The sequence below is a fragment of the Gopherus flavomarginatus genome, chromosome 23 (assembly GCF_025201925.1).
Source record: "Gopherus flavomarginatus isolate rGopFla2 chromosome 23, rGopFla2.mat.asm, whole genome shotgun sequence".
NCBI classification, from domain to species: domain Eukaryota; kingdom Metazoa; phylum Chordata; order Testudines; family Testudinidae; genus Gopherus; species Gopherus flavomarginatus.
The window spans coordinates 17,293,312-17,319,560 of record NC_066639.1 but is presented as its reverse complement, the minus strand read 5'-3'; the positions used below and the strand labels follow the sequence as shown (position 1 = coordinate 17,319,560).

General features: G+C 54.7%; 3 protein-coding genes across 3 annotated transcripts; all 3 read right to left on the bottom strand.

Moving 5' to 3' along the window:
• Positions 1-1,486: 1,486 nt before the first annotated feature.
• Positions 1,487-2,999, bottom strand: LOC127039765 (uncharacterized). The gene is made up of 2 exons (XM_050933622.1): positions 2,378-2,999; positions 1,487-1,497 (listed from the first exon to the last, which is right to left on the bottom strand). The coding sequence occupies exons 1-2, from the start codon at positions 2,997-2,999 to the stop codon at positions 1,487-1,489; spliced, it is 633 nt and encodes a 210-aa protein (XP_050789579.1).
• A 2,329-nt stretch (positions 3,000-5,328) lies between these two features.
• Positions 5,329-7,343, bottom strand: LOC127039764 (uncharacterized). The gene is made up of 3 exons (XM_050933621.1): positions 6,647-7,343; positions 5,828-5,981; positions 5,329-5,410 (listed from the first exon to the last, which is right to left on the bottom strand). Exons 1-3 carry the CDS (start codon positions 7,260-7,262, stop codon positions 5,329-5,331), a joined length of 852 nt encoding a protein of 283 aa, XP_050789578.1. The 5' UTR covers positions 7,263-7,343.
• A 1,948-nt stretch (positions 7,344-9,291) lies between these two features.
• Positions 9,292-25,541, bottom strand: LOC127039763 (serine-rich adhesin for platelets-like; the record flags this gene model as incomplete). Its single annotated transcript, XM_050933620.1, has 11 exons — positions 9,292-9,344; positions 9,899-10,432; positions 10,970-11,307; positions 12,217-12,388; positions 12,922-12,981; positions 13,510-13,643; positions 13,868-13,926; positions 15,625-15,743; positions 16,382-16,507; positions 16,856-17,275; positions 17,870-25,541. Coding segments are annotated over 11 exons (9,687 nt in total), but the record flags the coding sequence as incomplete, so codon positions are not given.
• Between the last annotated feature and the right edge of the window lie 708 nt (positions 25,542-26,249).

Below are 26,249 nucleotides of genomic sequence, written 5' to 3'. Positions count from 1 at the left end.
GAAACTGTTGTTGCCAGAGTCATTTCACTGGACGTGGTTTCGGAAAGGGGTGTTTGAGAAACAGAAGTCAAGAAGGAGCTGTGGGTGGCAGAGCTGCTCAGCATTGACGGTGGAGAGGATGAGGCTGAGGTGGTCTCACTGTTCCTTGTTTCCATTGTGGTGTGCACTGAAGACCTTATCACATTGTGTGTGAATGTCTCTGTCACTGGAAGAGAAGAAGAGCTTGCCATGGTCATGTCTGTACTTGTGAATTCAGTCCCAGTTGGATGGGGAGGAACAAATGTCACGGTTGTCTCATTGGTGGTGAATTCTGAGACCACTGGCTGTGTGACAGTCGTCCTTATGGGACTTTCACTGGACGATGCTGTCAGAGGAGACTGGGAAGCAGCCGTCAGACTTTCCTCCTTTGTGGAAATTTTGACTGTGGTCAGGCCTGGAAGAGAGGTTGCTGTGGGAATCTCACTGCTTGTATATTCACTAAAAGTAAAGGGAAGAGAAGTTGTTCTTACGGTTGTCTCAGTGGTGAAAGATTCAGGTAGTGTTGAGAGAGAGACACTTGTCGTTATCTCCCTGGAAGATGTTGATACAACAGCAGAGTGAGTAGCTCTTGTGCCCACTGTCTCGCTAGTGGATGTTTCAGATGTGGCGGACTCAGAGGGTGTTGTTGACAATATAGTTTCAAGGTTGGTAAATTGTGTTGAAGCTGGAGCAGAAACTGTTGTTGCCAGAGTCTTTTCATTTGTGGTGGGTTCGGAAAGGGTTGTGTGAGAGACAGAAGTCAGGAAAGAGCTGTGGGTGGAGGAGCTGGTCAGCATTGGCAATGGAGAGGATGAGGCTAAGGTTGTCTCACTGTTGCTTGTTTCCATTGTGGTGAGCACTGAAGACCTTATCACATTGTGTGTGAATGTCTCTGTCACTGGAAGAGAAGAAGAGCTTGCCATGGCAGTCTCCGTACGTGTGAATTCACTACCGGTTGGATGAGGAGGAACCAATGTCACTGTTGTCTCATTGGTGGTGAATTCAGAGACCACTGGCTGTGTGACAGTTGTCCTTGTGGGACTTTCACTGGACGATGCTGTCAGAGGAGACTGGGAAGCAGCCGTCAGACTTTCCTCCCTTGTGGAAATTTTGGCTGTGCTCAGGACTGGAAGAGAGGTTGCCGTGGAAGTCTCACTGCTTGTATATTCACTAAAAGTAGGGGGAAGAAAAGCTGTTACAGTTGTCTCAGTGGGGAAAGTTTCAGGTATTGTTGAGAGTGAAACACTTGTCGTTATCTCCCTGGAAGATGTTGATACAACTGCAAAGTGAGTAGCTCTCGTTGCCACTGTCTCACTAACGGATGATTCAGATGGAGCGGACACAGGGGGTGTTGTTGACAATGTTGTTTCACGGTTGGTAAATTCTGTTGAAGCTGGAGCAGAAACTGTTGTTTCCAGAGTCATTTCACTGGTGGTGGTTTCAGAAAGGGCTGTTTGAGAAACAGAAGTCAGGAAGGAGCTGTGGGTGGAAGAGCGGGTCAGCGTTGGCAATGGAGAGGATGTGGCTGAGTTTGTCTCACTGTTGCTTGTTTCCATTGTGGTGTGAACTGAAGAAGGTGTTATGGCATTGTGTGTGGATGTCTCTGTCACTTGAAGAGAAGAAGAGTTTGCCATAGCAGTCTCCGTACTTATGAGTTCAGTCCCAGTTGGATGGGGAGGAACCAATGTCACGGTTGTCTCATTGGTGGTGAATTCAGAGACCACTGGCTGTGTGACAGTCGTCCTTATGGGACTTTCACTGGACGTTGCTGTCAGAGGAGAATGGGAAGCAGCCGTCAGACTTTCCTCCCTTGTGGAAATTTCGACTGTGGTCAGGCCTGGAAGAGAGGTTGCTGTGGGAATCTCACTGCTTGTATATTCACTAAAAGTAGAGGGAAGAGAAGTTGTTCTTATGGTTGTCTCACTGGGGAAAGTTTCAGGGAGTGTTGAGAGAGAGACACTTGTCGTTATCTCCCTGGAAGATGTTGACACAACAGCAGAGTGAGTAGCTCTTGTACCCACTGTCTCGCTAGTGGATGTTTCAGATGTGGCAGACTCAGAGGGTGTTGTTGACAATATAGTTTCAAGGCTGGTAAATTGTGTTGAAGCTGGAGCAGAAACTGTTGTTCCCAGAGTCGTTTCATTGGTGATGGTGTTGGAAAGGGTTGTGTGAGAGACAGAAGTCAAGAAGGAGCTGTGGGTGGAAGAGCTGGTCAGCATTGGCAGTGGAGAGGATGTGGCTGAGGTTGTCTCACTGTTGCTTGTTTCCATTGTGGTGTGCACTGAAGATGTTATGGCATTGGGTGTGGATGTCTCTGTCATTGGAAGAGAAGAAGAGTTTGTCATGGTAGTCTCCGTACGTGTGAATTCCATCCCAGTTGAGTGGGGAGGAACCAATGTCACGGTAGTCTCGTTGGTGGTGAATTCAGAGACCACTGGCTGTGTGACCGTTGTCCTTATGGGACTTTCACTGGAAGATGCTGTCAGAGGAGAGTGGGAAGCAGTCGTCAGACTTTCCTCCTTTGTGGAAGTTTCGACTGTGCTCAGGCCTGGAAGAGAGGTTGCCGTAGGAGTCTCACTGCTTGTATATTCACTAAAAGTAGGAGGAAAAGAAGTTGTTCTTACGGTTGTCTCAGTGGTGAAAGATTCAGGTAGTGTTGAGAGAGAGACACTTGTCGTTATCTCCCTGGAAGATGTTGATACAACTGCAGAGTGAGTAGCTCTTGTCGCCGCTGTCTCGCTAGTGGATATTTCAGACCCAGTGAGCATGGAGGGTGTTGTTGACAAAGACAACTTACTGTTGGTGAGTTCTGTTGAAGCTGGAACAGAAACTGTTGTTGCCAGAGTCGTTTCATTGGTGGTGGGTTCGGAAAGGGTTGTGTGAGAGACAGAAGTCAGGAAGGAGCTGTGGGTGGAGGAGCTGGTCTGCATTGGCAATGGAGAGGATGAGGCTGAGTTTCTCTCACTGTTGCTTGTTTCCATTGTGGTGAGCACTGAAGACCTTCTCACATTGTGTGTGAATGTCTCTGTCACTGGAAGAGAAGAAGAGCTTGCCATGGTAATCTCCGTACTTGTGAATTCAGTACCGGTTGGATGAGGAGGAACCAATGTCACTGTTGTCTCATTGGTGGTGAATTCAGAGACCACTGGCAGTGTGACAGTCGTCCTTGTGGGACTTTCACTGGACGATGCTGTCAAAGGAGACTGGGAAGCAGCCGTCAGACTTTCCTCCCTTGTGGAAATTTTGGCCGTGCTCAGGACTGGAAAAGAGTTTACCATGGGAGTCTCACTGCTTGTATATTCACTAAAAGTAGGGGGAAGAGAAGTTGTTGTTATGGTTGTCTCAGTGGGGAAAGTTTCAGGTAGTGTTGAGAGAGAGACACTTGTCGTTATCTCCCTGGAAGATGTTGATACAACTGCAGAGTGAGTAGCTCTCGTTGCCTCTGTCTCACTAATGGATGTTTCAGATGGAGTGGACACAGAGGGTGTTGTTGACAATGTTGTTTCACGGTTGGTAAATCCTGTTGAAGCTGGAGCAGAAACTGTTGTTGCCAGAGTCATTTCACTGGACGTGGTTTCGGAAAGGGGTGTTTGAGAAACAGAAGTCAAGAAGGAGCTGTGGGTGGCAGAGCTGCTCAGCATTGACGGTGGAGAGGATGAGGCTGAGGTGGTCTCACTGTTCCTTGTTTCCATTGTGGTGTGCACTGAAGACCTTATCACATTGTGTGTGAATGTCTCTGTCACTGGAAGAGAAGAAGAGCTTGCCATGGTCATGTCTGTACTTGTGAATTCAGTCCCAGTTGGATGGGGAGGAACAAATGTCACGGTTGTCTCATTGGTGGTGAATTCTGAGACCACTGGCTGTGTGACAGTCGTCCTTATGGGACTTTCACTGGACGATGCTGTCAGAGGAGACTGGGAAGCAGCCGTCAGACTTTCCTCCTTTGTGGAAATTTTGACTGTGGTCAGGCCTGGAAGAGAGGTTGCTGTGGGAATCTCACTGCTTGTATATTCACTAAAAGTAAAGGGAAGAGAAGTTGTTCTTACGGTTGTCTCAGTGGTGAAAGATTCAGGTAGTGTTGAGAGAGAGACACTTGTCGTTATCTCCCTGGAAGATGTTGATACAACAGCAGAGTGAGTAGCTCTTGTGCCCACTGTCTCGCTAGTGGATGTTTCAGATGTGGCGGACTCAGAGGGTGTTGTTGACAATATAGTTTCAAGGTTGGTAAATTGTGTTGAAGCTGGAGCAGAAACTGTTGTTGCCAGAGTCTTTTCATTTGTGGTGGGTTCGGAAAGGGTTGTGTGAGAGACAGAAGTCAGGAAAGAGCTGTGGGTGGAGGAGCTGGTCAGCATTGGCAATGGAGAGGATGAGGCTAAGGTTGTCTCACTGTTGCTTGTTTCCATTGTGGTGAGCACTGAAGACCTTATCACATTGTGTGTGAATGTCTCTGTCACTGGAAGAGAAGAAGAGCTTGCCATGGCAGTCTCCGTACGTGTGAATTCACTACCGGTTGGATGAGGAGGAACCAATGTCACTGTTGTCTCATTGGTGGTGAATTCAGAGACCACTGGCTGTGTGACAGTTGTCCTTGTGGGACTTTCACTGGACGATGCTGTCAGAGGAGACTGGGAAGCAGCCGTCAGACTTTCCTCCCTTGTGGAAGTTTCGACTGTGCTCAGGACTGGAAGAGAGGTTGCCGTGGAAGTCTCACTGCTTGTATATTCACTAAAAGTAGGGGGAAGAGAAGTTGTTGTTACTGTTGTCTCACTGGGGAAAGTTTCAGGTAGTGTTGAGAAAAAGACACTTGTCGTTATCTCCCTGGATGATGTTGATACAACTGCTGAGTGAGTAGCTCTTGTGCCCACTGTCTCGCTAGTGGATGTTTCAGATGGAGCGGACGCAGAGGGTGTTGTTGACAATGTTGTTTCACGGTTGGTAAATTCTGTTGAAGCTGGAGCAGAAACTGTTGTTGCCAGAGTCGTTTCATTGGTGGTGGTTTCAGAAAGGGTTGTGTGAGAGACAGAAGTCAGGAAGGAGCTTTGGGTGGAGGAGCTGGTCATCGTTGGCAATGGAGAGGATGTGGCTGAAGTTGTCTCACTGTTGCTTGTTTCCCTTGTGATGAGAACTGAAGACCTTATCACATTGTGTGTGGATGTCTCTGTCACTGGAAGAGAAGAAGAGCTTGCCATGGTAATCTCGGTACTTGTGAATTCAGTCCCAGTTGGATGGGGAGGAACCAATGTCACGGTTGTCTCATTGGTGGTGAATTCAGAGACCACTGGCTGTGTGACAGTCGTCCTTATGGGACTTTCACTGGACGATGCTGTCAGAGGAGACTGGGAAGTAGTCGTCAGACTTTCCTCCCTTGTGGAAATTTCGGCTGTGCTCAGGACTGTAAGAGAGGTTGCCGTGGGAGTCTCACTGCTTGTATATTCACTAAAAGTAGGGGGAAGAGAAGTCGTTGTCACAGCTGTCTCACTGGGGAAAGTTTCAGGGAGTGTTGAGAGAAAGACACTTGTCATTATCTCCCTGGAAGATGTTGATACAACTGCAGAGTGAGTAGCTCTTGTGGCCACTGTCTCGCTAGTGGATGTTTCAGATGGAGCGGACACAGAGGGTGTTGTTGACAATGTTGTTTCACGGTTGGTAAGTTCTGTTGAAGCTGGAGCAGAAACTGTTGTTGCCAGAGTCGTTTCATTGGTGGTGGTTTTGGAAAGGGTTATGTGAGAGACAGAAGTCAAGAAGGAGCTGTGGGTGGAAGAGCTGGTCAGCGTTGGCAATGGAGAGGATGTGGCTGAGGTTGTCTCACTGTTGCTTGTTTCCATTGTAGTGTGCACTGAAGATGTTATGGCATTGGGTGTGGATGTCTCTGTCATTGGAAGAGAAGGAGAGTTTGCCATGGTAGTCTCCGTACGTGTGAATTCCATCCCAGTTGGGTGGGGAGGAACCAATGTCACGGTTGTCTCGTTGGTGGTGAATTCAGAGACCACTGGCTGTGTGACAGTTGTCCTTATGGGACTTTCACTGGAAGATGCTGTCAGAGGAGAATGGGAAGCAGTCGTCAGACTTTCCTCCTTTGTGGAAATTTCGGCTGTGCTCAGGACTGGAAGAGAGGTTGCCGTGGGAGTCTCACTGCTTGTATATTCACTAAAAGTAGGGGGAAGAGAAGTTGTTGTTAGGGTTGTCTCACTGGGGAAAGTTTCAGGGAGTGTTGAGAGAGAGACACTTGTCGTTATCTCCCTGGAAGATGTTGATACAACTGCAGAGTGAGTAGCTCTTGTGGCCACTGTCTCGCTAGTGGATGTTTCAGATGGAGCGGACACAGAGGGTGTTGTTGACAATGTTGTTTCACGGTTGGTAAATTCTGTTGAAGCTGGAGCAGAAACTGTTGTTGCCAGAGTCGTTTCATTGGTGGTGGTTTTGGAAAGGGTTATGTGAGAGACAGAAGTCAAGAAGGAGCTGTGGGTGGAAGAGCTGGTCAGCGTTGGCAGTGGAGAGGATGTGGCTGAGGTTGTCTCACTGTTGCTTGTTTCCATTGTGGTGTGCACTGAAGAAGGTGTTATGGCATTGCGTGTGGATGTCTCTGTCATTGTAAGAGAAGGAAAGCTTGCCACGGTGGTTTCTGTACTTGTGAGTTCAGTAGCAGTTGGATGAGGAGGAACCAATGTCACGGTTTTCTCACTGGTGGTGAATTCAGAGACTGCTGGCTGTGTGATGGTGATGGCCTCGACGGTGGAGGTCGAGCTGGCAAGGCTGTGCGTGGAAACGGACTTGTACATCGTTCTGGCCTCGGTCGCAGAGCTCGAGCTGTAACCTCTGGGTTTGGAGACGGGCTCAGAGACACTGCTGGCCTCGGCTGCGGTTGTCGGGCTTGAAGCACTCGACGAGGGAACAGACTCGGAGACGGTGTGGGTCTCGGCCGTGGAGGTCAGGCTTGAAGCACTGGACGAGGGAACAGACTCAGAGATGGTGTGGGTCTCAGCCGTGGAGGTCAGGCTTGAAGCGCTGGGCATGGAGACAGGCTCAGAGATGGTGCTGCCCTCGGTCACAGAGCTTGGGCTGGAAGCGCTGGGCGTGGAGACAGACTTGGAGACGGTGCTTGCCCCAGCAGTGGAGGTCAGCCTAGAAATATTGGGTGTAGAGACAGACTCGGAGAGGGTGCTGTTCTCAGCTGTGGTGGTTGGGCTTGAAGTGCTGCTCATGGATATGGATTCAGTGCTCAGGGCCGGAAGGGACGTTGCCATGGGAGTCTCCCTTTTTGTATATTCACTAAAAGTAGTGGGACGAGACTTTGTCCTTACGGTTGTCTCACTGGGGAACGTTTCCGGTAGTGTTGGGAGAGAGACAGTTGTTGTTATCTCCCTGGAAGATGTTGATACAACTGCAGAGTGAGTAGCTCTTGTCGCCGCTGTCTCACTAGTGGATATTTCAGACCCAGTGGGCACGGAGGGTATTGTTGACAAAGACAACTCACTGTTGATGAGTTCTGTTGAAGCTGGAGCAGAAACTGTTTTTGCCAGAGTCGTTTCATTGGTGGTGGTTTCAGAAAGGGTTGTGTGAGAGACGGAAGTCAGGAAGGTGCTGTGGGTGGAGGAGCTGGTCACCGTTGGCAATGGAGAGGATGTGGCTGAGGTTGTCTCACTGTTGCTTGTTTCCCTTGTGGTGAGAACTGAAGACCTTATCACATTGTGTGTGGATGTCTCTGTCACTGGAAGAGAAGAAGAGCTTGCCATGGTAATCTCGGTCCTTGTGAATTCAGTACCGGTTGGATGGGGAGGAACCAATGTCACTGTTGTCTCATTGGTGGTGAATTCAGAGACCACTGGCTGTGTGACAGTCGTCCTTATGGGACTTTCACTGGACGATGCTGTCAGAGGAGACTGGGAAGCAGCCGTCAGACTTTCCTCCCTTGTGGAAATTTTGGCTGTGCTCAGGACTGTAAGAGAGGTTGCCGTGGGAGTCTCACTGCTTGTATATTCACTAAAAGTAGAGGGAAGAAAAGTTGTTACAGTTGTCTCAGTGGGGAAAGTTTCAGGTAGTGTTGAGAGAGAGACACTTGTCGTTATCTCCCTGGAAGATGTTGATACAACTGCAGAGTGAGTAGCTCTCGTTGCCACTGTCTCACTAATGGATGTTTCAGATGGAGCGGACGCAGGGGGTGTTGTTGACAATGTTGTTTCACGGTTGGTAAATCCTGTTGAAGCTGGAGCAGAAACTGTTGTTGCCAGAGTCATTTCACTGGACGTGGTTTCGGAAAGGGATGCTTGAGAGACAGAAGTCAAGAAGGAGCTGTGGGTGGAAGAGCTGGTCAGCGTTGGCAGTGGAGAGGATGTGGCTGAGGTTGTCTCACTGTTACTTGTTTCCATTGTGGTGTGAACGGAAGATTTTATCGCACTGTGTTTGGATGTCTCTGTCATTGGAAGAGAAGGAGAGCTTGCCATGGTCATGTCTGTACTTGTGAATTCAGTCCCAGTTGGATGGGGAGGAACAAATGTCACGGTTGTCTCATTGGTGGTGAATTCAGAGACCACTGGCTGTGTGACAGTCGTCCTTATGGGACTTTCACTGGACGATGCTGTCAGAGGAGACTGGGAAGCAGCCGTCAGACTTTCCTCCTTTGTGGAAATTTTGACTGTGGTTAGGCCTGGAAAAGAGGTTGCTGTGGGAATCTCACTGCTTGTATATTCACTAAAAGTAGCGGGAAGAGAAGTTGTTCTTACAGTTGTCTCAGTGGTGAAAGATTCAGGTAGTGTTGAGAGAGAGACACTTGTCGTTATCTCTCTGGAAGATGTTGATACAACAGCAGAGTGAGTAGCTCTTGTGCCCACTGTCTCGCTAGTGGATGTTTCAGATGTTGCGGACTCAGAGGTTGTTGTTGACGATATAGTTTCAAGGTTGGTAAATTGTGTTGAAGCTGGAGCAGAAACTGTTGTTGCCAGAGTCGTTTCATTGGTGGTGGTTTTGGAAAGGGTTGTGTGAGAGACAGAAGTGAAGAAGGTGCTGTGGGTGGAAGAGCTGGTCAGCGTTGGCAGTGGAGAGGATGTGGCTGAGGTTGTCTCACTGTTGCTTGTTTCCATTGTGGTGTGCACTGAAGATGTTATGGCATTGGGTGTGGATGTCTCTGTCATTGGAAGAGAAGGAGAGTTTGCCATGGTAGTCTCCGTACGTGTGAATCCCATCCCAGTTGGGTGGGGAGGAACCAATGTCACGGTTGTCTCGTTGGTGGTGAATTCAGAGACCACTGGCTGTGTGACAGTCGTCCTTATGGGACTTTCACTGGACGATGCTGTCAGAGGAGACTGGGAAGCAGTCGTCAGACTTTCCTCCTTTGTGGAAATTTTGACTGTGCTCAGAACTGGAAGAGAGGTTGCCGTGGGAGTCTCACTGCTTGTATATTCACTAAAAGTAGTGGGAAGAGAAGTTGTTCTTACGGTTGTCTCAGTGGGGAAAGATTCAGGTAGTGTTGAGAGAGAGACACTTGTCGTTATCTCCCTGGATGATGCTGACATAACTGCAGAGTGAGTAGCTCTCGTGGACACTGTCTCGCTAGTGGATGTTTCAGATGGAGCGGACACAGAGGGTGTTGTTGACAATGTTGTTTCATGGTTGGTAAATTGTGTTGAAGCTGGAGCAGAAACTGTTGTTGCCAGAGTCCTTTCATTGGTGGTGGTTTCGGAAAGGGATGTGTGAGAGACAGAAGAGAAGAAGGTGTTGTGGGTGGCAGAGCTGGTCAGCGTTGGCAGTGGAGAGGATGTGGCTGAGGCTGTCTCACTGTTGCTTGTTTCCATTGTGGTGTGCACTGAAGAAGGTGTTATGGCATTGCGTGTGGATGTCTCTGTCATTGTAAGAGAAGGAAAGCTTGCCATGATGGTCTCTGTACTTGTGAGTTCAGTAGCAGTTGGATGAGGAGGAACCAATGTCACGGTTTTCTCACTGGTGGTGAATTCAGAGACCGCTGGCTGTGTGATGGTGATGGCCTCGACGGTGGAGGTCGAGCTGGCAGGGCTGTGCGTGGAAACGGACTCGTACATCGTTCTGGCCTCGGTCGCAGAGCTCGGGCTGTAACCGCTGGGTGTGGAGACGGGCTCAGAGACACTTCTGGCCTCGGATGCAGTTGTCGGGCTTGAAGCACTGGACGAGGAAACAGACTCGGAGAAGGTGTGGGTCTCGGCCGTGGAGGTCAGGCTTGAAGCGCTGGGCATGGAGACAGGCTCAGAGATGGTGCTGCCCTCGGTCACAGAGCTTGGGCTGGAAATACTGGGCGTGGAGACAGACTTTGAGAGGGTGCTGGCCCCAACAGTGGAGGTCAGCCTAGAAATATTGGGTGTAGAGACAGACTCGGAGAGGGTGCCGCTCTCAGCCGTGGAGGTTGGGCTTGAAGCGCTGCTCATGGATATGGATTCAGTGCTCAAGGCTGGAAGGGACGTTGCCACGGGAGTCTCACTTTTTGTATATTCATTAAAAGTAGTGGGACGAGACTTTGTCCTTACGGTTGTCTCACTGGGGTAAGTTTCAGGTAGTGTTGGGAGAGAGACAGTTGTTGTTATCTCCCTGGAAGATGTTGATACAACTGCAGAGTGAGTAGCTCTTGTCGCCGCTGTCTTTCTTGTGGATGTTTCAGACTCAGTGGGCATGGAGGGTTTTGTTGACAATGTTGTTTCAGGGTTGGTAAATTCTGTTGAAGCTGGAGCAGAAACTGTTGTTCCCAGAGTCGTTTCATTGGTGGTGGGTTCGGAAAGGGTTTTGTGAGAGACAGAAGTTAGGAAGGTGCTGTGGGTGGAAGAGCTGGTCAGCGTTGGCAGTGGAGCGGATGTGGCTGAGGTTGTCTCACTGTTGCTTGTTTCCGTTGTGGCGAGCACAGAATATGTTATCGCATTGTGTGTGGATGTCTCTGTCATTGGAAGAGAAGAAGAGCTTGCCATGGTAATCTCGGTACTTGTGAGTGCAGTACCGGTTGGATGAGGAGGAACCAATGTCACGGTTGTCTCATTGGTGGTGAATTCAGAGACAGCTGGCTGTGTGACTGTTGTCTTTGTGGGACTTTTACTGGACGATGAGGTCACAGTTGTCTGGGAAGCAGTCGTCAGACTTTCTCCTGTGGATGTCTCTGAAGAACTGGCATGTGCGCTTCTCTCTGTGGGGGACGCAGACATGTTTGGGTCCGGAGCGGTGGCTGAGCTCGGTGTTTCTGCGCTGGACTGAATCGCGGCGCTGAGCGCTGTCTCACTTGCTGTGAACTCAGCTGACGTTGGCGTTGACGGAGTCCCTGCTACTGTCGTGGTCAGCTCACTAAGTGAGGAAAATTACCGTGGTGTCATCGTTCATGTAATCAATTACAGATCAGGCCTTTCCCATGGACCGCTGCTGAGTCACCCGCCCCACGTCCTGCAGTGCAACCCCGCCTGGCACCGTGCTGGGGCAGTGTGGTAATCACTGCATGCCCATGGAGAGCGACCCCTGCTGAGTCCCCCGGCCCACTTCCTGTCCCACTGTGCCCCCTAGCACTGCGCTGGGGCCAGCCCTGCCTGCTGGGGGAGAGTGACCCCTGCAGAGCCCCCGGCCCACTTCCTGTCCCACTGTGCCCCCTAACACTGCGCTGGGGCCAGCCCTGCCTGCTGGGGGAGAGTGACCCCTGCAGAGCCCCCGGCCCACTTCCTGTCCCACTGTGCCCTCTAGCACTGCGCTGGAGCCAGCCCTGCCTGCTGGGGGAGAGCGACCCCTGCTGAGCCCCCGCTCTGCTCCTTGCCCCACAGCACCCCCTAGCACCACCCTGTGCCAGCCCTGCCTGCCAGGGGAAGCGCCCCCTGCTGCCCCTGCCCTGCTCACTGCCCCACTGGCCCCCTAACGCCACCCAGGGGCAGCCCTGCCTGCCAGGGGAGAGCGCCCCCTGCTGAGCCCCCTGCCCTGCTGCCTGCCCCACTGCACCTCCTACAACTGCCCTTGGCCAGCCCTGCCTGCCAGGGGAGAGATCCCTCACACTGCTCCCCACAGCTCACCCCCACCCCACTCTTTCAGCACATCACCCCTAGTTGCCACCATGCGGAGGCACTGGGGTCGGCAGTGAACCAGAGAGGAGAGCATCCCCTGCCCCGCCTGGCTCTGGAGAGCTCATGAGCTCGCAGGATACGGCAGCAGGGAGGGAGGACGTCTGTAGCTCCAGCAGCAGAGCAACCCCCTCTGGGAAGTTGTGTGACTCACTGGCACTGGGGTCCCTGAGCCCCGAGGTAGCACTGCTCCCCTGCCTCGCAGAAGGGGCCGTAGGGGCTCTGGCTGCTGCAGTTGGAGACGCACATCAGCGTGTTGCTCACGTTGAGCGGGAAGTAATATTTCTGGTACGCCGCAGGGATGACGGAGTCGTTCTGGCAGACCGCTAGGGAGAGGGGGGCGAACGCCGAGGCAGGTAAATATCGCAGGAAACCAACCCACCTCCCACCTCCTCCCTGGATGCGCAGACGCTGCTCAGCCAGGCGTGTCCCAAGGGACCATCCAGAATGGTAACTGGTCCCAGAGAGTGACCGGATCCTGGGCTACAGGGGAGAAGGCACCTAACGCCTGGGTGCTGTGGCTAGGCCAATTCACACTGCGCAGAAAATTCTCCTGGCGGCCGGAACGGCTTCCCCAGGGAGCTGATGGATTCCCGACGCCTTTAAATTGAGACTGTGCGTCTCCAAACACTCTGCACCTGCTCAGCCAGACACAAAGATCACTGGGGTCCTTGCATCTGCCTGCCAGACCCTTAGCGGGTGTCAATCTGCTGTGAATCCCTTGTCACTGATTGAACTGGGATGCAAGTTCTCACCAGCTGCGGATCTGACCTCACAAACCTACGGGACAGACACCTGGGGTTGTCCTGGGAGTGCCGGGAAATGGGTGACGGGCAGAGACAGAGGCTCTGGGTCTTACCTGCTATGTTCAGATTGACCGAGTTGACCTGGGTGGCTCCAGCGTCAAAGCACAATTTGTCTGAAAACAAGAGAGAGAGGGAGACCCAAATGTGAGTTGCAGCGTTTGTGTTTTGGGAGGGATCTGGGCCCAGGTTGGTGGGTGTTTAGAGCTATGAGCTGGAGGGCAGGTGAGGGAGGGAGTTCTCACCCACCGTCAGAGCTGGGTGGGAAATTCAGAAAAGTTTCGAAGAGAACAAAATTGGTTTCTCACTTCCATCAAAAATTGTGCTTCAAAACGGTGTGTGTGTGTGTGTGTGTGTGTGTGTGTGTGTGTGTGTGTGTGTGTGTGTGTGTGTGTGTGTGTGTGTGTGTGTGTGTAAAACAACAGCTGCCCTCCAATATACCAGTTTTCCAACAAAGACAAAAACTGGAGCATATCAGTTTCTTGTTAAAAGAAGCCTTTTGCCACCAGACCAAGCCCTTCGGCGAATAGTTTTTGGCCAGCAGGATGTCCTGGCCCCTAGTACTGGCGCCTAATGTGTGGAAGTGGTCCCTGGCATGGTATGTCCCTGGGGCCACATCTCGGGACATCGGGTTAGCCCATCACCTGTGTCATTGGAGGTGCAGTTGCGGTGGACCAGGCGGTCTCTGACGTTGCTGACAGCTTCCGTGTACGTGCTGTTGTAGCTGGAATATGGCATGGCCAAAAAGATCTCGTGATCCACGATGATGCTGCCGTTTCTGCGGAGGAGGAGAGGAGCCGACGTCAGCGCCGGGGAAGGAGGGCAGACCGGAGGCGGCCGCGTGCTCTCGCTCCAAGGGGGGCCTCCGACAAGGGTTTGGCTTGGGCAGAACCCTGCCGCCCCAGCGGAGCCACCGCCACGGTTGGAATCCAGCCCCCAGGATACCCAGCCCACCCAGAGCACAGGGGGAGCAGGACTGTGGTTGCCACCCCAGCCTCTTACCTCAGTGAAATTAACTTCATCCCCTGGTACTGGGGGATCTCACTGTAGATCTTCTCAGTCTGGAAAAGAAAGAAAGCTCGCAGCCAAGCACAAAGGGTGTTTCATCACAGGTCCCCCCCTCCGATGCAGCAGGAAGGCCCTCCCCATAGACCCTCTCCCCCTGTGCAGCAGGATGCCTGTGATGAAGGTGAGAATTGGGGTAGTATTTTTCTGACCCACACTCATGTGCCTCAATTTACCCACTGACTTTGCATTGCTATCCACTGGGCACATTCCCTGGAACTGAGGGATACGGGATGGGGTTTCTGAGCTACATATCCCATCTGAGTTGGTCCAGAAACACTGTCAAGGACTGTGTCAAACTGACACCTTTCGTTGATAAATCTCACTTCTGCTGGGGAAAGGGGTCTGCTCATGGGGTGCCCATTTTTCCAGGACCCCCATTTGGCCAGCGCCCCATCAGCCCAGTGGTTAATTCACCATTGCATCCAGCACCATTGTGCCCTTGTGCCACCCCAGTTCATCCCCTTCGGATGATCAGAAACAGCGGCTGGTTCAAGGAATAGGGCTGGAAGGGACCTCGATAAGTCATCAAGTCCTGTCCCCTGTCCTCATGGGGGCCAAGCCCCACTCCGTGAACCAGCCGCTGTTTCTGATCATCCAAAGGGGATAAACTGGGGTGGCACGAGGGCACAATGGTGCTGGATGCAATGGTGAATTAACCACTGGGCTGACGGGGCCCTGGCCAAATGGGGGTCCTGGAAAAATGGGCACCCCATGAGCAGACCCCTCTCCCCAGCAGAAGTGCCGGGTGGTGGGGGAAGCCCCAGTGCCTGGACCCTGAGTGCGGACCAAGGACAGGAGGAGCTCTGGCTCTCTGCCACGGGCTCAGGGCAGGGGGAGCATTCACTGCCCGCTGCGGCCCCGGGACCGTGGCAGGGGCACCGACTTCTCCGGTCTTGGTGCCACAGAAAGGAGCAAACAGGTTATGGGGCTGCCGTGTGGGGGTGGGACGTTACCGACATAAGCTGTGACCGTATAAATCATTGTTGCAATCACTGTGATATATTTGCAGCAAGTGCTGCACAAGGCTTGTCGTGTGAGGTGTCTATGGAACGGTTGTGATTTTCTGGGTAGGATTGTGCTGTTTGTAGGGGTGTCGCCGTTTTGTATTTAAAGTTATGAATATTGGCTCTGTACTTGTATCTCAAGGTGTTTGGATTCAAAGAAGCCTCGGTGAAGCGTGTGGTCGGCTCCTTGAGTGGGGACTGTTCTTAGTAAGTGCTCAATCAAGAAACACTTAACGGACAATGGACCTTGCGAGACTCCAATCCACATATGTCTTCCTGGAAACGCTCAAGGTAGCGGGTGAGCAACGGGAGGTGGGGTGGGTTCCCCACTGCTCTTCTCCAGGGCGCCAACAAACCCAAACTCACCTCTGGCTGGACGGAGGCATCCCCAGGGACCTCGGGACCTGGAGGTCACTGATCATTCCTGCCCAGGCGAGGTTTGGGCTGGCTAGCCCTGCAGGGTTTGCTGGCATGGCCGGGGACAGACCCCCCCACCCAGCCTATCACCAGGAAAGTCTCATCAAGAGCGGGAACACAGGGCTTGCAGTTCTGGGGACCTCAGCAGATCATCGCAACCACATTCATGAGAGCCCCAAATCCCCATTCCCGCCACCTTGGCACCCTTGTCTTGGACCTTGCTCATGAGTGAGCTCCCCGCCCCGCAACGCAGGCCCTTATCTCCCTCACCTGATTCTTAAAACGGGTCTCGAAAGCTTTGAAGTCAGGGGAGCTCTGGTTCTCCAGGCTCAGGTTGAAGACTGCATTCACCACCTCCAAGCTGATGCTGATCACTGCCACAACATCATCTGCCAGTGGGAAACAAAGGGGTGACTCACGGAGCGTCCCCCGACGGAGCACACCTCGGGCAGTGTGGCCGGGGCTGGCGTCAAGTTGGTTCCTGACAACCCTCAGCCCCCGGAGTCCCGCAGGTTACAGAAGAAACTTCCCTTCCATTGAACAGGCCTCTCCAGGCTGCAGTGGAAAGCTTGAAAACAGCCCCCGTGAAGCCCCCAAAACCCAGATGGCAAATGCAAAGAACCAGACGAGCTTTAGGCATTGGGCTCGGATAGTCCCTTCTGGACTCAAACCTCCAGGACACTCTGAACACAGGCGAAGTATTTTTTAAGTCTCCTGATTTTGAAGCCAGTCTTGCTTTGCTGTGGGCACCGGACTCCTGGGTGCTGGATGATTCAGTGGGACAGAACTGCTCCAAGTTTGCAGTGTGAGGAGGGACGAGCACGGGATGCAGCTGGGCTCCTGGGGATGCACGGACACAGCAGAAAGGTGCCCAGAGAAGGCACCCAATGGCACCAGCAAAGGAGACAGATACCTCCTTGGAGCCGGGAGTCGGAGAATCAGAGTCCCACATTTCAGGGCGAGGGGGCAGGCTGGCAAATGCACTTGGGGGGCTGGAAAGGGGAAGTAGCCCCAGAGGGGGACTCACCTATGGTGATGTTGTTTCTTAGCACGTCACAGCTCTGGCCCGTAAATGCTGGGAGACAGAAGCACTGGGACCCCTGCAGCGTCCCGTTGTTCTGGCACTGCACGGGGGCTGGCGTGGTGGAGCCGGCTTCAGGAGAGAAGAAGAAAAATCACAGCAATGAGTCACAGCAGCTGTTTGTGCCGACACCCTTCCCAGGAGCTGCCTGGGGTGGGGCACAGAGTCTCTTTATATAGGGACCCCTCACCCGGTGCTGAGATGGGGCCAACTATGGGATGGTGCAGCTGGTTATACAGGGACCCCTGACACAGTGCTGAGATGCAGCCATCTCTGGGGTGGGGCATCTGGTTATACACGGACCCCATGCCAGTCGGTGATAAAAGGAGGAACAACATTCAGGGGCTCCTGAGTGCCCCCTCCACTGCCCCACACCCTGCTCTAAGAACCATGTTCTCCATAAAGAGCCTCAAAACTCACTCCTCGTGGTTCTTGCACCAGTGGTGTTTGCAGCAGGACTGCTGCTACCTGGAGGAGAAACCGTTGTTGCCAAAGTCATTTCACTGGACGTGGTTTCAGACAGGGATGTGTGAGAGACAGAAGTCAGGAAGGTGCTGTGGGTGGAGGAGCTGGTCAGCGTTGGCAATGGAGAGGATGTGGCTGAGGTTGTCTCACTGTTACTTATTTCCATTGTGGTGTGCAATGAAGATGTTATGGCATTGGGTGTGGATGTCTCTGTCATTGTAAGAGAAGGAGTGTTTGCCATAGTAGTCTCCATACGTGTGAATTCAGTCCCAGTTGGATGGGGAGGAACCAATGTCACGGTTGTCTCACTGGTGGTGAATTCAGAGACCACAGGCTGCGTGACAGTCGTCCTTATGGGACTTTCACTGGACGATACTGTCAGAGGAGACTGGGAAGCGGTCGTCAGACTTTCCTCCCTTGTGGAAATTTCGGCTGTGCTCAGGACTGGAAGAGAGGTTGCCGTGGGAGTCTCACTGCTTGTATATTCACTAAAAGTAGGGGGAAGAGAAGTTGTTCTTACGGTTGTCTCACTGGGGAAAGTTTCAGGTAGTGTTGAGAGAGAGACACTTGTCGTTATCTCCCCGGAAGATGTTGATACAACTGCAGAGTGAGTAGCTCTTGTGGCCACTGTCTCGCTAGTGGATGTTTCAGATGGAGCGGACACAGGAGGTCTTGTTGACAATGTTGTTTCACGGTTGGTAAATTCTGTTGAAGCTGGAGCAGAAACTGTTGTTGCCAGAGTCGTTTCATTGGTGGTGGTTTTAGAAAGGGTTGTGTGAGAGACAGAAGTCAGGAAGGAGCTGTGGGTGGAGGAGCTGGTCAGCGTTGGCAATGGAGAGGATGTGGCTGAGGTTGTCTCACTGCTGCTTGCTTCCTTTGTGGTGTGCACTGAAAAGGAAGTTATGGCATTGGGTGTGGATGTCTCTGTCATTGGAAGAGAAGAAGAGTTTTCCACGGTAGTCTCCGTACTTGTGAATTCAGTAGCAGTTGGATAAGGAGGAACCAATGTCACGGTTGTCTCATTGGTGGTGAATTCAGAGACCGCTGGCTGTGTGATGGTGCTGGCCTCAGCGGTGGAGGTTGGGCTGGCAGGGCTGTGTGTGGAGACGGACTCAGACATGGCACTGGCCTCAGTCGCAGAGCTCGGGCTGTAACCATTGGGTGTGGAGAGGTGCTCAGAGACACTGCTGGCCGCGGCTGTGGAGGTCAGGCTCGAAGTGCTGGGCTTGGAGACAGACTCGGATACAGTGTGGGTTTCGGCCGTGTAGGTCAGGCTCGAAGCACTGAGCTTGGAGACAGACTCGGAGACGGTGTGGGTTTTGGCCGTGTAGGTCAGGCTCGAAGTGCTGGGCATGGAGACAGGCTCAGAGATGGTGCTGCCCTTGGTCACAGAGCTATGGCTGGAAGCGCTGGACATGGAGACAGACTCGGAGAGGGTGCTGGCCCCAGCAGTGGAGGTCAGCCTGGAAGCACTGGGCTTGGAGACAGACTCAGAGATAATGCTGGACTCAGCCGTGGAGGATGCGCTTGAAGCAGTGGACGAGGGAACAGGCTCGGAGACGGTGTGGGTCTCGGCGATGGAGGTTGGCCTTGAAGCACTGGACGAGGGAACAGACTCTGATACAGTGTGGGTCTCGGCTGTGGAGGTCAGGATCGAAGTGCTGGACGAGGGAACAGACTCGGAAATGGTGTGGGTCTCGGCGGTGGAGGTTGGCCTTGAAGCACTGGATGAGGGAACAGACTCGGAAATGGTGTGGGTCTCGGCGGTGGAGGTTGGCCTTGAAGCACTGGATGAGGGAACAGACTCGGATACAGTGTGGGTCTCGGCTGTGAGGGTCAGGATCGAAGTGCTGGACGAGGGAACAGACTCGGAAATGGTGTGGGTCTCGGCGGTGGAGGTTGGCCTTGAAGCACTGGATGAGGGAACAGACTCGGAAATGGTGTGGGTCTCGGCGGTGGAGGTTGGCCTTGAAGCACTGGATGAGGGAACAGACTCGGATACAGTGTGGGTCTCGGCTGTGGAGGTCAGGTTCGAAGCACTGGATGAGGGAACAGACTCGGATACAGTGTGGGTCTCGGCCGTGGAGGTCAGGATCGAAGCGCTGGATGAGGGAATAGACTCAGAAATGGTGTGGGTCTCGGCGGTGGAAGTCGGCCTTGAAGCGCTGGATGAGGGAACAGACTCGGATACAGTGTGGGTCTCGGCCATGGAGGTCAGGCTCGAAGCACTGGATGAGGGAATAGACTCGGAGAGGGTGCTGGCTCTGGCAGTGGAAGTTGGGCTGGAAGTGCTGCCCATGGATATGGATTCAGTGCTCAGGACCGTAAGAGAGGTTGCCGTGGGAGTCTCACTGCTTGTATAGTCACTAAAAGTAGGGGGAAGAGAAGTTGTTGTTACGGTTGTCTCAGTGGTGAAAGTTTCAGGTAGTGTTGAGAGAGAGACACTTGTCGTTATCTCCATGGAAGATGTTGATACAACAGCAGAGTGAGTAGCTCTTGTGCCCACTGTCTCGCTAGTGGATGTTTCAGATGGAGCGGACTCAGAGGGTGTTGTTGACAATATAGTTTCACGGTTGGTATATTGTGTTGAAGCTGGAGCAGAAACTGTTGTTCCCAGAGTCCTTTCATTGGTGGTGGTTTCAGAAAGGGAGGTGTGAGAAACAGAAGTCAAGAAGGAGCTGTGGGTGGAAGAGCTGGTCAGAGTTGGTGGTGGAGAGGATATGGGTGAGGTTGTCTCACTGTTGTTTGTTTCCATTGTGGTGTGCACTGAAAAGGGTGTTGTGGCATTGGGTGTGGATGTCTCTGTCATTGGAAGAGAAGGAGAGCTTGCCATGGTGGTCTCCGTACTTGTGAATTCAGTAGCAGTTGGGTGGGGAGGAACCAATGTCACGGTTGTCTCGTTGGTGGTGAATTCAGAGACCGCTGTCTGTGTGATGGTGCTGGCCTCGGTGGTGGAGGTCAGGCTGGCAGGGCTGTGCGTGGAAACGGACTTAGACATGGTGCTGGCTTCAGTCGCAGAGCTCGGGGTGTAACCATTGGGTGTGAAGACGGGCTCAGAGACACTGCTGGCTGCGGCTGTGGAGGTCAGGCTCGAAGCACTGGGCTTGGAGACAGACTCGGAGATGGTGTGGGTTTCTACCGTGTAGGTCAGGCTCGAAGTGCTGGGCATGGAGACAGGCTCAGAGATGGTGCTGCCCTTGGTCTCAGAGCTATGGCTGGAAGTGCTGGACATGGAGACAGACTCGGAGAGGGTGCTGGCCCCAGCAATGGAGGTCAGCCTGGAAGCACTGGGCTTGGAGACGGACTCAGAGATAATGCTGGACTCAGCCGTGGAGGATGTGCTTGAAGCGCTGGACGAGGGAACAGACTCGGAAATGGTGTGGGTCTCGGCAGTGGAAGTCGGCCTTGAAGCACTGGATGAGGGAACAGACTCGGATACAGTGTGGGTCTCGGCCGTGGAGGTCAGGATCGAAGCGCTGGACGAGGGAACAGAGTCGGAAATGGTGTGGGTCTCGGCCTCGGAGGTCGGCCTTGAAGCACTGGATGAGGGAATAGACTCGGATACAGTGTGGGTCTCGGCCGTGGAGGTCAGGCTCGAAGCCCTGGATGAGGGAACTGACTCGGAGAGGGTGCTGGCTCTGGCAGTGGAGTTTGGGCTGGAAGTGCTGCCCATGGATATGGATTCAGTGCTCAGGACTGGAAGAGAGGTTGCCGTGGGAGTCTCACTGCTTGTATAGTCACTAAAAGTAGGGGGAAGAGAAGTCGTTGTCACGGTTGTCTCACTGGGGAAAGTTTCAGGTAGTGTTGAGAGAGAGATACTTGTTGTTATCTCCCCGGAAGACGTTGATACAACTGCAGAGTGAGTAGCTCTTGTGCCCACTGTCTCGCTAGTGGATGTTTCAGATGGAGCGGACACAGAGGGTGTTGTTGACAATGTTGTTTCACGGTTGGTAAATTCTGTTGAAGCTGGAGGAGAAACTGTTGTTGCCAGAGTCATTTCACTGGACGTGGTTTCGGAAAGGGTTGTGTGAGAGACAGAAGTCAAGAAGGAGCTGTGGGTGGAAGAGCTGGTCAGAGTTGGTGGTGGAGAGGATATGGGTGAGGTTGTCTCACTGTTGCTTGTTTCCATTGCGGTGTGAACGGAAGACCTTATCGCATTGGATGTGGATGTCTCTATCACTGGAAGAGAACGAGTGTTTGCCATGGTAGTCTCCGTATGTGTGAATTCAGTCCCAGTTGAATGGGGGGGAACCAATGTCACGGTTGTCTCGTTGGTGGTGAATTCAGAGACCACTGGCTGTGTGACAGTCATCCTTATGGGACTTTCACTGGACGATGCTGTCAGAGGAGACTGGGAAGCAGCCGTCAGACTTTCCTCCCATGTGGAAATTTTGGCTGTGCTCAGGCCTGGAAGAGAGGTTGCCGTGGGAGTCTCACTCCTTGTATATTCACCTAAAGTGAGGAGAGAGGAGGAGGTGCCTGTGGTGGGCTCAGCCGAGATCGCGGAGTTTCTCTCACTAGTATAGGAGGAGATGCCAGCGCTGGACTCAGCCAAGGTCGTGTGGCTGCTCTCGCTGGGAGAGGATGATGTGCCCGTGGAGGACTCGGCCGAGGTGGTGAGTCTGCTCTCGGTGGCAGAGGTTGAGGTGCCCGTGGAGGACTCGGCAGAGGTGGTGAGTCTGCTCTCGGTGGGAGAGGAAGATGTGCCCATGATGGTGTTGGCCGAGGTCATCGGGCTACTCTCACTGGGAGAAGAGGAGGTGCCGGTTGTGGTCTCAGCTATGGTTGTGTGGCTACTCTCGCTGTGAGAGTAGAAGGTGCCAGTACTGGACTCAGACGAAGTGGTGTGGCTACTGTCCTTGGGCAAGGAGGAGGTACCCCTGGTGGGTTTGGCTGAGGTCATGGAGATGCTCTCGCTGTGGGAGGTGGAGGTTCCCGTTGTGGTCTCTGCCATGGTTGTGTGGCTGCTCTCACTGGGAGAGGATGAGGTGCCTGTGGTGGTCTCGGTCGAACTCATGAGTCTGCTCTGGCTGGGAGAGGCGGAGGTGCCAGTGGAGGACTCGGCTGAGGTTGTAGGGATGCTCTGACTGTGAGAGGAGGAGGTAGCTATGGTGGGTTCAGCAGAGGTTGTGGCTCTGGTCTTGCTAGGAGAGGAGAAGGTGCCAGATGTAGACTCGGCCGAGGTCGTGCGGCTGCTTTCCTGGGGCGACAAGGAGGTGCCTGTGGTGGGTTTGGCTGAGGTCATGGGTCTGCTCTCGTGGGTAGAGGAGGAGATGCCAGTGGTAGACTCAGATGAGGTCATGGAGATGCTCTCCCTGGGAGAGGAGGAGGTTCCCGTGGTGGGCTTGGCTGAGGTCATGGGGCTGCTCTCGTGGGTAGAGGAGGAGATGCCAGTGCTAGACTCGGCTGAGGTCATGGGACTGCTCTCACTGGGCGACGAGAAGGGGCCCGTGGTGGACCCGGTCAAGGTCGTGGAGCTGCTCTTGCTGGGAGAGGAGGAGGGGCCTGTGGTGGACTCGGTCGAGATCGTGGGCCTGATCTCACTTGGCCAGGAGGAGGTTCCCGTGGTGGGCTTGGCCAAGGTCGTGGTGCTGCTCTCGCTGGGAGAGGAGGACGTTCCCGTGGTGGACTCAGTCGAGGTCGTGGGGCTGCTGTCGCTGGGAGAAGAGGAGGGGCCCGTGGTGGACTCGGCTGAGGTCTTGGGGCTCCTCTCGCTGGGAGAGGAGGAGGGGCCCGTGGTGGATTCGGTCGAGGTCGTGGGGCTGCACTCGCTGGGAGATGAGGAGGTTCCCGTGGTGGACTCGGCCGAGGTCGTGGTTCTGCTCTTGCTGGGCGAGGAGGAGGTTCCTGTGGTGGACTCGGCTGAGGTTGTGGTGCTGTTCTCACTGGGGGAGGAGGAGAGGCCCATGGTGGACTCGGTCGAGCTCGTGGTGTTGCTCTCGCTGAGCGAGGAGGAGGTTCCCGTAGTGGGCGCGGCTGAGGTCGTGGGGCTGCTCTCGCTGGGAGAGGAGGCGCCCGTGGTGGACTCGGCCGAGGTCGTGCGGATGCTTTCACTGTCAGAGGAAGAGGTGCCAGAAGTGGGTGCGAATGACGTCATGGATATGCTCTCGCTGGGAGAGAAGGAGGGGCCCGTGGTGGACCCGGCCGAGGTCGTGTGGCTACTCTCGCTGGGAGAGGAGGAGGTGCCGGTTGTGGTCTCAGCTATGGTTGTGTGGCTGCTCTCGCTGTGAGTGGAAGAGAAGCCAGTGGTGGACTCAGCTGAGGGCGTCGAGATGTTCTCATTGAGAGAGGAGGAGGTGACCATGGTGGTTTTTACTGAAATTGTGGGGCTGCTCTCTCTTAGTGAAGAGGTGGTGCCCATCGTGGACTCGGCTGAAGTCGTGGGGCTGCTCTCGCTGGGAGAGGAGGAAGTTCCCGTGGTGGACTCAGCCAAGATCGTGGGGCTGCTCCGGCTCGGAGAGGAGGAGGTTCCCGTGGTGGACTCTGCCGAGGTCGTGGTTCTGCTCTCGCTGGGAGAGGAGGAGGGGCCCATGGTGGACTTGGCCAAGGTCGTGGGGCTGCTCCCACTGGACGAGGAGCAGGTTCCCGTGGTGGACACGGCCGAGGTCATGGGGCTGCTCTCCCTGGGAGAGGAGGAAGTTCCCGTGGTGGACTCAGCCAAAATCGTGGGGCTGCTCTCGCTGGGAGAGGAGGAGGTTCCCGTGGTGGGCTTGGCTGAGGTCATGGGGCTGCTCTCGTGGGTAGAGGAGGAGATGCCAGTGCTAGACTCGGCTGAGGTCATGGGACTGCTCTCACTGGGCAACGAGAAGGGAACTGTGGTGGACCCGGTCAAGGTCGTGGAGCTGCTCATGCTGGGAGAGGAGGAGGGGCCTGTGGTGGACTCGGTCGAGATCGTGGGCCTGATCTCACTTGGCCAGGAGGAGGTTCCCGTGGTGGGCTTGGCCAAGGTCATGGGGCTGCTCCCGCTGGGAGAGAAGGAGGTTCCCGTGGTGGACTCGGCCGAGGTCATGGGGCTGCTCTCACTGGACAAGGAGGAGGTTTTCGTCGTGGACTCGGCAGAGGTCATGGGGCTACTTTCACTGGGAGAGAAGGAGGTTCCCGTGGTGGACTCAGCCGAGGTCGTGGGGCTGCTCTCGCTGGGAAAGGACGTGGTGCCCATGGTGGACTCGGCTGAGGTCGTGGGGCTGCTCTCGCTGGGAGAGGAGGTGGTGCCCATGGTGGACTCTGCCGAGGTCGTTGTGCTGCTCTCGCTGGGCGAGGAGGAAGTTCCCGTGGTGGACTCGGCCGAGGTCGTGGGGCTGTTCTCGCTGGCAGAGGAGGAGGGGCCCGTGGTGGACTTGGCCGATGTCATGGGCCTGCTCTCACTGGGCGAGGAGGTGGTGCCTGTGGTTAACTCGGCCGAGGTCGTGGTGCTGCTCTCGCTGGGAGAGGAGGAGGTTCCCGTGGTGGACTTGGCTGAGGTCATGGGGCTGCTCTCACTGGACGAGGAGGAGGTTCCCGTGGTGGACTCGGCCAAGGTCATGAGGCTGCTCTCGCTGGACGAGAAGGAGGTTCCCGTGGTGGACTCGGCCAAGGTCATGAGGCTGCTCTCACTGGACCAGGAGGAGGTTCCCGTGGTGGACTCGACCGAGGTCGTTGTGCTGCTCTCACTGGACGAGGAGGAGGTTCCCGTGGTGGACTCGGCCGATGTCATGGGGCTGCTTTCACTGGGCGACGAGAAGGGGCCTGTGGTGGACTCGGTCAAGGTCGTGGAGCTGCTCTTGCTGGGAGAGGAGGAGGTTCCCGTGGTGGACTTGGCTGAGGTCATGGGGCTGCTCTCGTGGGTAGAGGAGGAGATGCCAGTGCTAGACTCGGCTGAGGTCATGGGACTGCTCTCACTGGGCGACGAGAAGGGAAATGTGGTGGACCCGGTCAAGGTCGTGGAGCTGCTCTTGCTGGGAGAGGAGGAGGGGCCTGTGGTGGACTCGGCCGAGATCGTAGGCCTGATCTCGCTTGGCCAGGAGGAGGTTCCCGTGGTGGGGTTGGCCAAGGTCATGGGGCTGCTCTCACTGGGAGAGGAGGTGGTGCCCATGGTGGACTTGGCCAAGGTCGTGGGGCTGTTCTCACTGGACGAGGAGGAGGTTCCCGTGGTGGACTCGGTCGAGGTCATGGGGCTGCTCTCACTGGGCGACGAGAAGGGAACTATGGTGGACCCGGTCAAGGTCGTGGAGCTGCTCTTGCTGGGCGAGGAGGAGGGGACGGTGGTGGACTCGGCCAAGGTCATGGGGCTGCTCTCGCTGGGAGAGAAGGAGGTTCCCGTGGTGGACTCGGCCGAGGTCATGGGGCTGGTCTCACTGGACGAGGAGGAGGTTTTCGTCGTGGACTCGGCCGAGGTCATGGAGCTACTTTCACTGGGAGAGAAGGAGGTTCCCGTGGTGGACTCAGCCGAGGTCGTGGGGCTACTCTCGCTGGGAAAGGACGTGGTGCCCATGGTGGACTCGGCTGAGGTCGTGGGGCTGCTCTCGCTGGGAGAGGAGGTGGTGCCCATGGTGGACTCTGCCGAGGTCGTTGTGCTGCTCTCGCTGGGAGAGGAGGAAGTTCCCGTGGTGGACTCGGCCGAGGTCGTGGAGCTGCTCTCGCTGGGAGAGGAGGAGGTTCCCGTGGTGGACTCGGCCGAGGTCGTGGGGCTGCTCTCGCTGGCAGAGGAGGAGGGGCCCGTGGTGGACTTGGCCGATGTCATGGGCCTGCTCTCACTGGGCGAGGAGGAGGTTCCCGTGGTGGACTTGGCTGAGGTCATGGGGCTGCTCTCACTGGACGAGGAGGAGGTTCCCGTGGTGGACTCGGCCAAGGTCATGAGGGTGCTCTCGCTGGACGAGAAGGAGGTTCCCGTGGTGGACTCGGCCAAGGTCATGAGGCTGCTCTCACTGGACCAGGAGGAGGTTCCCGTGGTGGACTCGACCGAGGTCGTTGTGCTGCTCTCACTGGACGAGGAGGAGGTTCCCGTGGTGGACTCGGCCGATGTCATGGAGCTGCTCTCACTGGACGATGAGGACGTTCCCGTGGTGGACTCGGCCGAGGTCGCGCGGATGCTTTCGCTGTCAGAGGAAGAGGTGCCAGAAGTGGGTGCAAATGACGTCATGGATATGCTCTCGCTGGGAGAGAAGGAGGGGCCCGTGGTGGACTCGGCTGAGGTCGTGGGGCTGCTCTCGCTGGGAGAGGAGGAGGTGCCTGTGATGGCCCCGGCCGAGGTCGTGTGGCTACTCTTGCTGGGAGATGAGGAGGTGCCGGTTGTGGTCTCAGCTATGGTTGTGTGGCTGCTCCCACTGTGAGTGGAAGAGAAGTCAGTGGTGGACTCAGCTGAGGGCGTCGA